General features: G+C 41.1%; 1 protein-coding gene across 1 annotated transcript in view; it reads right to left on the bottom strand.

Annotated features, from left to right (window-relative positions):
• Window positions 1–1,019, bottom strand: part of EVPL (envoplakin) — a 51,063-nt gene extending 50,044 nt beyond the window's left edge. The window contains exon 1 of the mRNA XM_081320411.1: window positions 854–1,019. Within this exon, the coding sequence (XP_081176537.1) occupies window positions 854–921 (68 nt within the window). The 5' untranslated portion in view covers window positions 922–1,019. The remainder of the gene's footprint in view (window positions 1–853) is intronic.
• Between the last annotated feature and the right edge of the window lie 11,134 nt (window positions 1,020–12,153).

The raw sequence follows: 12,153 nt of genomic DNA on the forward strand, positions 1-12,153 counted from the left end.
AAGTGCATGTCTAGTACAAAATATTGGTAGGAATTAAACTAATGGAAATTAGAAAAGAGGGTAAATGTGTTTGAAATGCCAAATCCATGCTGTCTATATGCACATCCTTTTTAAAAAAATGTCTGACCATTAAACAAATGTAACCAATATAATTTCAAACAATAAGGAGTCTGGAAACCTTTTCAAAATAAAACTAGTGTATGTCCATTGTACGTATTTTCTTCCACTACATAGGACAGTCATTGTTACATAGTACCTCTTTTAAGATTTCCTTGCTTTAGAGATCTTGACTGCTTTACAAGCTTCTCTATGGGAAAAAGAAAAAACCCCGATAAGGTTGTCCAGTCTTAAAGCCCTGGAATTCCCATCCAGCATGGATACTGGATTGGGAAAAGCTGATGGGGGGATATGAGAGAAAGAGAATTCTCGTTTAACTTTGGCCTATTTGCACCAGTGGCAAAAACAGATTTTAGTTTTCAGGCGTCCTGTTAGACAAATAATACTTTCACTTGTTCCTTGTAATCTATCTAAGCAACCTGGATTGTTTTTTATTAAACAGGAAAAATGATTTTCCTTAGCCTCTTGGTGACTATCTTTCCATGTAATCCTATGTATGCCTCTTCATAACTAAACCCCACTGAATTCAGTGGGGTTATGCCCCACAAGTAGACAGAAGACTGAATCCTTAGCCCTTACAGTATATTATTTAAGTTTTGTTTTTGTTTTGTTTTTTAAAAAAGAAGATATATATGTAGGCAATTGCGGTTCTTGTTTTCCCTTTAGGTTTACTATATTAACACTGGTTCTTATTCAATTCTGCAAAAAAAGAAAATGATCAGAATCAACAACTTACTTGAACTGCTTGGTGGGGGACCCTTTGTTTGGGGAGCTTGGCGAGCCTTTGCCCGCCCCTTTGAACATCTCGGCGTTATCCTGGGAAACTCCCTGCAGCTGATATTGGGAAGGGTCTCGACGGGAGGCCTGAGTGCGCTGTGTCACTCTTTCTGACTGCTGCTCCTGTTCAGATGATCTGACAGGAAAGGTTGAGAAGGTGTGCACGTTGTTAAAAGCGGAATCTGGAAGGCTCCTCCCCAGAGTGCAGGTGTTCAACAGCAGTGATGAAAACTTGCTAAAAAAAAAAAGACTAGAAAAACCAGTTTATGACTGAATGAGTAAAAGCCAGAGGGAGAGTGGGAGACCCCACCCTGGTACTCAGAAAAATGTACCTCTGTACAAGCAGAGACTTCCCTAGCTACGTTCACACGGTTTTCAGCAGCCATTTCCTGCAATACCTTTCTTTGCCTGCAAAGGCTAATCTCATTGTAAATCATATTTGTCTATAGTAAAGAATAAAGTGCAGCTCTGCTCATACCTAATGCACAGAATAGCCCACCTACACACTTGTTATCCAAGCAATATAATCATGTTGAGGGAGATATTCTACATTATTATATACTTGGCTATCTATTATGGAAATATTTTCCTATAGGGAGCAAGTATTCCATAAAGCAGGCTTAATTAAGAGCCAGTGCCTTGGAAATAAATCTATTTGCTACAATATCAGCCACATTGGAAACCTATGGTTGTAATGAAAGGTTATATTTTAGTTATACTAGAGTGCCCGATAGGAATATTCCTTTAACATTATGTTAGACCATGATCTCTGTCAGGAATGTGAAGATCATAGCATACCAACTGGCTGTCCATGTTCATTGATAAAGTGACTGCCATGTTGGTAAAGCTACCAGCTCTTGGCTATAAAATTTTGGAAGATGACTAGATGGTAATATGGTGCCAATATATATATATATATATATTTCTGTGTCTCTTTGCTATCTACTGAGAGTCATTCATATTTCTGCAGCCTCAAGTTGGTAGTTCTGGGCATTACCAGTCACAAACATGAATTTATCTAAAGTCAGATTAGCAAAAGAGGCTCCCTATTGGCTCTGGCCTCCTTGTCATCCCTCCAGTATTTATGTAGCCATCCACATTTTTATATAGTAAAAAAAATTTATGGGGCCCATATAGAACTCAGGAACATTTTTGGAAATTATAATGTTGAGATTGGATTTTAGTTTTGCAGCATTCCAACTTCCTACTTAATGGTCTTAGAACATCTATCAAAATATTTGAAAAGGTGAGACACAGCTCCTGGCAAGCCCCAAGGGAATTCTACATAAATATGGTGCTCAACAATAGGAATTTCAGAAATGGAATGCCTCAACAAACTAGTTAAATTCAGTGTGTTATGAACAAACTTTATTTGGTTTCAATCTAAAATGGGCTGAAGAGTAATACACAGTATATGCATAGTTTTTATAGACTAATACACAACACACACACACGCACACACTACATACTGCATATTATACTCTAACAAAAAGCTCAGAACAAGGAAGCAATGTGGAAACAACTGGAAATTGAGTTCTACAGACTACGTGGCCCCAGTTGCATTATTTGGATGTCTCTAAACAGAATTTATTCCTGACTTAGGTATATCCTTTGCCTCCATTCTCCTGACACACCACGCAACATCCCTGACTGGTCTTTCCCAAACTCACGTCTGCCAAAGGGGTTGACTTCCACCATTCATTGCCCAGGCAGGCCTAGATTACATCAACAACTCAATATACCCTGAGATTTCTTATGGAGCAGCAGGCAAAAAGCATTGATGCCTTGATTTCTTTTACTATTTATCCTTTTTCTACTGATTTTCTGTAACAGAAAAGAGTCTGTCCAATTACAAACAAACAAAAACTTTCTGCAGCTGTCAAGTTCCCGTCTTCACCCAGACACAAAACTCACTTGGTGAAGCAGCTTAATTTGCCTTACAGGGATGTTGTGAGATAGGAAGGTAATAAAGAATAAAACAAATATATTGGCCAGCATTATAGCATTATAGTATTTATTACTATTTATCAAATCTATCCCATTGGAGTCACACATCTTATTTTATATTTATTGTTTCTACTGCTGATCTTCCAAATATATGCATTTGGAAGACCAACATATTTAGTATATTCACTGAGGCTGGGCATTCATTTGTGGACCTTCCTGTGTTATCTAAAGAAAAGCTAGTTTTGTAGAATACACAGCCCCAGCCCACAGCACAATAGTAAGATGAGTTGGCAACTTGCAGCCTTCTTCACAGATTGCTAGAACCAATGATTCAGTGATATTGAATTCACTCCATAGATACCAGATTTGAAGTATCTTCATTCTAAAGTTCCCCAAATACACACACACACACACACACACACACACAAACGGGGGGGGGAGAGAGAGAGAGAGAGAGAGAGAGAGAGAGAGAGAGAGAGAGAGAGAGAGAGAGAGAGAGAGAGAGAGAGAGAGAGAGAGAGAGAGAGAGAGAGAGAGAGCATCCTATGATACTTTCATATGATAGTAGATAGGTCCATCAATGACCTACTTTTTGGTTTCAACGGATTTAACACTCCTCTTTACAACTATGTGAGCAAACTGTATTAGCTATTTCTTTCCGCCTTCCAGGTGGAGCAAGTTTAGTCAACCCTGGCATTAGTGGTTTGCTAAGCCCCTTTTGGCTTTGGTGATCAATGCCATCTGTGATACAACTGATATGGGTGTGCAGGAAAAATGTAATTCATTTTTCATCTGAATTCAAGACATGCCAAGAATCTGAGTAGAAAGAAAAGTCCTGCCAGAAATAATATCAGAGCATGACCCTCGTTCACAGGAAAAATAAACATAGAACTCAAATGGTTTTTGTGTGTGTTTTGGGTCATTTTCTGGGGCACAACTAGAGAGAAATTTGAAATTTAAGTTATGTTGTATTAGTGCATCTCTTTAAGATCAGATACAACATAATACCCCAACCTGATGCCTTTTAGAGATTAGGGCTCAGTTCCCATAGTTTCCAGTAAATACTATGTAGCTGAAAGCCATTGAGATTGTGTTTGTTGTGTTACAGAAGGATGAGATACAGTATTATATGATAAGCATCCATATCTTAGGATTTTTTTAAAAAAATAATGTGTTGGAAACAAAGAGGTACAAAATCCTATATCATGTATTTTGCATTTCTCTTTGCCATCTGATCTGGCCACAGCTGGAGACCAGAGGAAGGGTACCAGATGCTTTAATGGTTCAATGATGTTAAATGTTCCCAAATATTTCTTTGATTATTTTTACAATTTTCTCATCATCGGAGAACAGTACAAGCACAAAAATAGGAAGTGATTATGTCTTGATCTAACAATATTTTTGGATATCAAAACCAATTTTTACATGCCAATTTAAGAGAAAACCAGCCATTAGTAGATGATGCTAATAGGCATACGAAATGAAAATGAAGAACTCTTTAGTTTTTCTTGGACCAGTTCCTACATGGGCATACATTGCATCTTCTGACCTGAGTATTCAATCGTTCCTACTCTAGAAAGTCTGCATTAGCTTTTATTAGAAGAAAGAACAGATTCAGTGAAAATCCCCTGTCTGTAACATTAAACCTTTGTTTCATAGAAGTGATCATTAAATACTCCTACTACTAATGTGAAGATTACATTATTAAAGAGTAGACAATGGGAAAGGGAACTCATTGCACCTCATTGTATCACACTGGCTCAGATTGTCAGCAAAATTTAAACGTATTTTATGAACTGACAATTAACACCCACCTAATACCAGGGCCAGAATCCATTTTGAATATAGCTGCCTGTTCCCATCTGTTTCTGAAGAAGCTACTTTCATAATTATAGAAACCTGCCTTTGGCCTTAATGATTAATCTACTCCAACTTTTTTTAAAACAGGATACCTCTAAAAAGCATGTGAGAGCATAGAATCATAGGGCTGGAAGGGACCTTAGAGGTCTTCTAATACAACCCCTCGGAGACCTTATTTCATCCTGGACAAATGTCTGTCCATAAATGGTATGATGCTTGTGACCACTCACTTTTTATTCAAGTGTGTTGGGATTTTGGTACATTAGGGCTGGGTCAGTCCAAGTTCAGTCCTGCATCCCTGTTTCCTCATAATGTTTTCTTTTCTCCCTTGTTTTTATTTATTTATTACATTTCTCACCTAAGTGACTGCCCAACTTAGAGCACCAGATCCAATATAGTCAAAAAAACCAATAGAAGACAATAAACTGGGGACTAAATAATACCTAAATAAAATCTATTTTCCCCCACCTCCTTCTCACACCATGGGGCTTGAAGAAGCCTTTCCACATAGAGATGGTTAAGATATGAATGTTAACACCTCAAATATAATGTAAGGCAATGGGATAATTCCTGCTTAGTTCCACTCCCAACTCAGAGTCCCCATCCCTGAAGACAAGGCCCCATAGCACATTGCCCTCATTTTTCTGTCATTTCTGGTTTCACTGTGTGGAGGGGGAGGGGAGAGTTTTCTATTTCTCCCTCACAGTAACTGAGGTGATTTTCTTTTCCATACCATAAAAAGCCAATGCATCATGGGAAGAATGATGAACAGGACAGGGAACCAGTTAGTTATTGTTTTTGTGTCCCACTATTAGCTAGCTAAAAGGAACACGGTGGCTCAGTGCGTTAGGATGCTGAGCTTGTCGATCAGAAGGTCGACAGTTTGGCAGGTTGAATCCCGAGTGCCGCATAACAGAGTGAGCGCCTGTTACTCGTCCCAGCTTCTGCCAACCTAGCAGTTCGAAAGCACGTAAAAATGCAAGTAGAAAAATAGGGACCACTACGGTGGGAAGGTAACAGCGTTCCATGCGCCTTTGCCGTCTAGTCATGCTAGCCACATGACCACAGAGACGTCCTCGGACAAGTGCTGGCTCTTCGGCTTTGAAACAGAGATGAGCACCGGCCCCTAGAGTCAGAAACGACTAGCACACATGTGCGGGGGAACCTTTACCTTTTATTAGCTAGCTGGATGGAGAACAGTCTGGATTCAGGGAAAGTAGGAGTGCAGCAAAGATGATAGTGAGAACACTTGCGTGATAATACAAAAACAGTGCTGGGGTTTTGTGGGCATACAACTCAGAATGGGCATTTCTAAGAATTTGCCAGTCACATAATATACTCAACAACAGCCTTTTCCAAACTGACACTTGCAGGCATGTTGAGACCGTGGCTCTCAGAAATTCTTTCCAGCTGATACTTGCAAGCCCAACATATCTGCAGTGTGCCAGTTTAGGGACGAGTGTCTGAGAGAATCTTTTCAAAGGCAAGAAAAGTGACCTACTGATGGAATTTGGGCAAGTAGTCTAACTGGAAGGACTGCAATGTCAGTGAGTTTCTATGCATACTAGGCAGAAAACATTCTATATTGTGCTTGTTGAGCAGGATCTGGCAAAAATAACAGAGGGTGTTGCAAATAAACCCTTTAGGCACCTACTGAGCGCAACAAAATATTGTGCAGAACAAAAGAAGACAGAAGGCTTCAGGTAAAGGAATAAGAAATGATGTTTCCAGTAGCAATTGTATTTGGTGGTTATAATTATAAACCTTTTGCAAAGCTGTTCAAAATCTCACAAAGGGATAAAGAATACCTATGGTTTTTACAAGAATAGCACAGTTGTTTACCCATTCTCGGCATAAAATGATGCCCTGCCTTTAAGAGTTCTTGGTCCTATACAGTCTATTTCTGGTAGATACATCTACATAGGAACGTTGGAAGGTTTTGAAAGGAAGAGATAAAAAGCAAGAGCAATCATAAACATTGGTTATCAGCTTCATTATTTTTTTTTAATTTTAATTCCATTTATATCCCGCCCTTCTCCGAAGACTCAGGGCGGCTTACAAGCTTAGCAGTAGCCTTCATTCTATGTATTTAAACTTAGTTATTGCAAAAGATAAGGAAATACTGCAATATTCTGAAATGTTTTGCTTTAAAAAAGGGCAAGTCTAAATATAATTTCATAAATTTTTACTTGTTTTTATTAGTGGCATGTAAGAATCAGAAAGCAGTTTGCTTAGTGCAGAGGTCTTCAAACTTGGCCCTTTTATGACTTGTGGACTTCAACTCCCAGAATTTCTCAGCCAGCGTGCGGAGTTGAAGTCTGCAAGTCACAAAAGGGCCAAGTTTGAAGACCCCTGTCTTAGTGGATATGTCTACCTAAATTTGTTGTACTCTGAATGTCTTCTCAAATTCAATCAATGCCTTTCGAGAACTGTAGGCTTGCATTTTTAGTGGGAAACCCTACAGATGAAGAAGAAAATAAAAGAAATAAAGCAGGATCATTTTGTTAGGACCATGCTTATTGGAAGGTGTCCCTTACTGGGTTTAATGAAAGAAAGAAATTAATCCAATAACCTATGGTAGCTTAACCAAGTCTTTTAACTCCTGGCTAAAGGAGTTCAATATCTTCAAGTTAACATCAACCCGTAGGAGACTTTTATTATTTATTTATATTCTGGATTTATTCTTTTTACAAATAACTCATTGGTTAGAGAGTGGGATACCAGAAAAAGGTTATAACTTTCTACTCAATTCTTTTGATCCTTGCCAAATTTTGTAAAATGAAGTTATACCTTGCAGCTTATATGACTAGCAAGAGCTACCATTAGGAAGCAATAGAAACTAATTATTGCTGATTGTTTTTTAAACACATGAATCCAGACAACATGCAGATGTAGGTATGTAGGAAGCACATCACAATAGTAATGGGGGACTTTAATTACCCTGATATCAACTGGGAGACAAACTCTGCACCAAGTGGAAGATCAAACAGATTCCTGACAAACCTAGCAGACAACTTTCTCTCCCAAAAAGTAGAGAAGGGAACTAGGGGATTAGCCATATTGGATTTAATTCTCACTAACAGAGATGAAATGATAGAAAGTGTCGAAGCCACAGGAATCTTGGGGGGAAGTGATCATGCAATATTGGAATTCAACATTCTGGAAGCACATGCAATAGAACACAGCCAAACTAGAGTCTTGGACTTTAAAAAAGCTAATTTCAATACACGTAGAGAGACCTTGGGAAGAATTCCATGGATGAGAATGCTAAAGTGGAAAACAACTCAAGAAGGTTGGGAAATTTTGAAAAGTGAGATAATAAAGTCCCAGTCTAGCACAATACCAACAAAGAAGAAAAATAACAGCTCTCAAAAGAAACCAGCATGGCTGCATAAAGAACTCTGATAAATTGAAAGATAAAAAGGACAAGTATAAGAAGTGGAAAGTGGGGCACATAACTAAGGCAGAATATCAGCAAATAGCCTGTGCCTGCAAAGATGAAGTGAGGGAAGCTAAGGCTCAAAATGAACTAAGACTTGCGACCAAAGTCAAAAATAACAAAAAAGCTTCTTTCAACATATAAAAAAGAAGAAAAAAGTTAAGGAAATGATTGGTCCATTAGTGGGGGAAAGTGGCAAGAAGGTGACAAGCAACAGGGAGAAAGCAAAACTATTTAACTCGTTTTTTGCATCTGTCGTTACACAAAGGGGAAAAACAGTCCAACCTACCCAAACCAGTGCCGTAAAAAACAGAATAGAAACGCAAGTTAAGATAGGCAGGAAAATGGTAAGTGAGCACCTGTTCAGCCTAGACGAGTTCAAATCACCAGGACCAGATGGATTACAACCCAAAGTTCTCAAGGAACTGGCAGACGTGATCTCAGAACCACTGAACTATATTTTTCAAAGATCCTGGAGCACTGGGGAACTACCAGAGGACTGGAAGAGACCTGACCTAGTTCCCATCTTCAAAAAAGGGGAAAAAATAGATCCAGGAAACTACAGACCTATCAGCCTGACCTCAATACCTGGGAAGACTCTGGAAAAGATAATCAAACAACGAATCAGTGAACACCAACAGGCAAACAAAGTCATTACTAAAAGCCAACATGGGTTTGTCAAAAACAGATCATGCCAGACAAACCTTATTGCATTATTTGACCAAGTGACAAAATTAGTGGACCAGAGGAATGCTGTAGATATAATTTACTTGGACTTTAGTAAGACATTTGATAAAGTAGATCACAACCTACTACTTGATAAGATAGAAAAATGTGGGTTAGATAGCATCACCACCAGATGGATTCATAGCTGGCTGACAGGCCGTACTCAGCGTGTGGTCCTCAACAGAACTGCATCTACATGGAAGGAAGTGTGTAGTGGGGTGCCCTAGGGCTCTGTTCTGGGCCCAGTGCTCTTCAACATCTTCATCAACGATTTGGATGATTGGATAGATGGGGAACTCATCAAATTTGCAGATGACACCAATACTCCAGAAGATAGGGTTAAAATACAGGAGGATCTGGATAGACTCGAATACTGGGTGTGGGCGCTATGTAACAAAATGAAATTCAATGGTGAAAAAAGTTCTACAATTAGGCAGGAAAAATCAAATGCACAGGTATAGTATAGGTGGTACCTTGCTCAATAGTAGTAACTGTGAGAGGGATCTCGGTGTTCTAGTAGACAATCACTTCAATATGAGCCAGCAGTGTGCTGCAGCTGCCAAAAAAGCCAATGCAGTGCTAGGCTGCATTAACAGAGGGATAGAATCAAGATCACATGAAGTACTAATACCACTTTACAATGCCTTGGTAAGGCCACACCTGGAATACTGCATCCAGTTTTGGTCACCATGATGTAAAAAAGATGTTGAGACTCTAGAAAGAGTACAGAGAAGGGCAACAAAGATGATTGGGGGACTGGAGGCTGAAACATATAAGGAACGGCTGCTGGAATTGGGTATGTGTGGTTTAACGAAGAGAAGGACTAGGGGTGTCATGATAGCAGTGTTCCAATATCTCAGGGGCTGCCACAAAGAAGAGGGAGTCAAGCTATTCTCCAAAGCACCTGAAAGCAGGAGAAGAAGCAACGGATGGAAACTAGTCAAGGAGAGAAGCAACCTAGAACTAAGGAGAAACTTCCTGACAGTTAGAACAATTAACCAGTGGAACAACCAGCCTCCAGAAATGGTTGTTGTTGTTGTTGTTGTTGTTGTTGTTGTTCTTGTTCTTGTTGTTGTTGTTGTTGTTGTTGTTGTTATTATTATTATTATTATTATTATTATTATTATTATTATTATTATTATTATTATTATTATTATTATTATTATTATTATTTTAACACAAGTTCCCTGGAATGCAGATTCCCACAAAAATGTTTACTTTGCCATCTGAGTTTTACACAAGTGCCTGCCAAGATCCCTTCCAACTACTACTACTACTAACTACTACTACTACTAGTACTACTACTACTTATTATTATTATTATTATTATTTTACCAACTTCTGAAAGATGGAAGACTGAGTCAACCTTGGGCTGGTCAGGATCGAACTCCTGGCAGTGGAACGCAGAGTTAGCCTCAATGCTGCATTCTAACCATAGTGCCACCACGACTCTATTTCATAGAATCATGTAGTACACCAGGGGTGTCAAACTCAATGTCATTGAGGCCGCATCAGCATTGCGGTTACCCTCGGGTGGCCGGGTGTATCTGGCCAGGGTGGGCGTGGCCTACTGGGTGGGCGCGGCTGGAGTGCGTGTGGCCTACTGGGTGGGCATGGCCAGCTCTACATCGTTCATGTCAAAGGTGCCTATGGGGGCCTGGGCAGGAGATGGGACAGATCTGACGGTCTCTGGCAGGAGATGGGACTGGGGCAAGTGCCAAGGCATGGTCCACTGGAGGAGCCTCAGTGTTCCTCTCAGGCCATGCCGGGGGGGGGGGGCTGGATGGTGGCACGGAGGTCAAATGCCCAGCCCAGCCTTGAAGCACCCGTAGCACTAAGCCCAGCCCCACTTCCCCAAGGGCAGGGGTCAGCAACCTCGGCTCTTTTATGACTCATGGACTTCAACTCTCAGAATTCCTGAGCCAGCCTCCTGAAGGCTGCTGCTGCTGTGCTTGCTCTCCTTAGCCAGGATGCTCATGATGGGTATGAGGGCAAAGTCAGAGGGAGGCCCACTCCCTCTCCATGTGAGGAGACCCGGTTTTGTATCTAAAGCTTCCTTAGCTATAGGATAGGCCAGGAGGAGGGGGCAAGGGGATGGTGAAAGGGCAGCAGGGAAGGACTAAGGCAGGACTTCCCTCAGAGCCTCCCTGTCTCTTCCTTCCTTTCTTCCTTTCCTTTCTTCCTCCCTAAGAGTGGTGGGAGAAAAACAGGCAAGAAACGCAGCTGGGGAAGTGTCATCCTTTGTGAGGAATGAAGAAATGCACCATCGCCTGGAAGTGGCCAGCACATGGCCCTCGCCAACTTCACATATCCGACTTGGTGGGCTCTGGGGGAGGGGATGCCATGAGCAGCGTGAGAGTCAATGTTATTATTGCTAAATGCTAAAGAATATTATTTTATAAAAATCAATTATATATATATTGGAGCTGTGACTAGGGGGGCCTTTGCCCAGGTTCGCCTGGTGCGCCAGTTGCGGCCCTATCTAGACCGGGATGCCTTGCGCACAGTCACTCATGCGCTCGTGACCTCTCGTCTAGACTACTGTAATGCTCTCTACATGGGGCTGCCCTTGAGGTCCACCCGGAGACTCCAGCTGGTGCAGAATGCAGCCGCGCGAGTCGTCTTGGGAGTTTCCCGATACTCTCATGTTACACCTTTGCTCCGCGAGCTGCATTGGCTACCGGTTGCTCTCCGGGTGAGGTTCAAGGTGTTAGTTATGACTTACAAAGCCCTTCATGGCATGGGTCCGGATTACCTACGGCAACACCTGCGACCGGCGTCAACTTCCCTCCGTCCAGTGCGCTCCCACAGAGAGGGCCTTCTCAGGGTGCCGCCGATCAAAGAATGCCGATTGGTGACCCCCAGGGGGAGGTCCTTCTCTGTGGGCGTGCCAGACCTCTGGAACCGCTTACCGGTTGAGCTCCGGACGGCCCCCGACCTTCGCTCCTTCCGGCGCGATCTTAAAACATTCTTTTTCGAACAAGCTGGCCTGGTCTGACGGGATGGGGTTGGGTTTTTAAAATTAGTTTTTAACTTAATATGTATTGATTTTATGGGCATGATGTTTAATGGTTTTTTAATTTTTGTACTTGATTTTTATTGTGTATTGCCCTGTTCACCGCCCTGAGTCCTTCGGGAGAAGGGCGGTATAGAAATCAAATTATTAAATTAAATTAAATTAAATATATGTGTACACACACACACACACACACACACACACACACACACGGAAGGAGAAAATGGCTGCTTTAAGTGGCAGATGGTTCTCCTGGGCTATTTCTCCTAAA

This window comes from Vipera berus (assembly GCF_964194415.1).
Source record: "Vipera berus genome assembly, chromosome: 2".
Lineage (NCBI taxonomy): Eukaryota > Metazoa > Chordata > Lepidosauria > Squamata > Viperidae > Vipera > Vipera berus.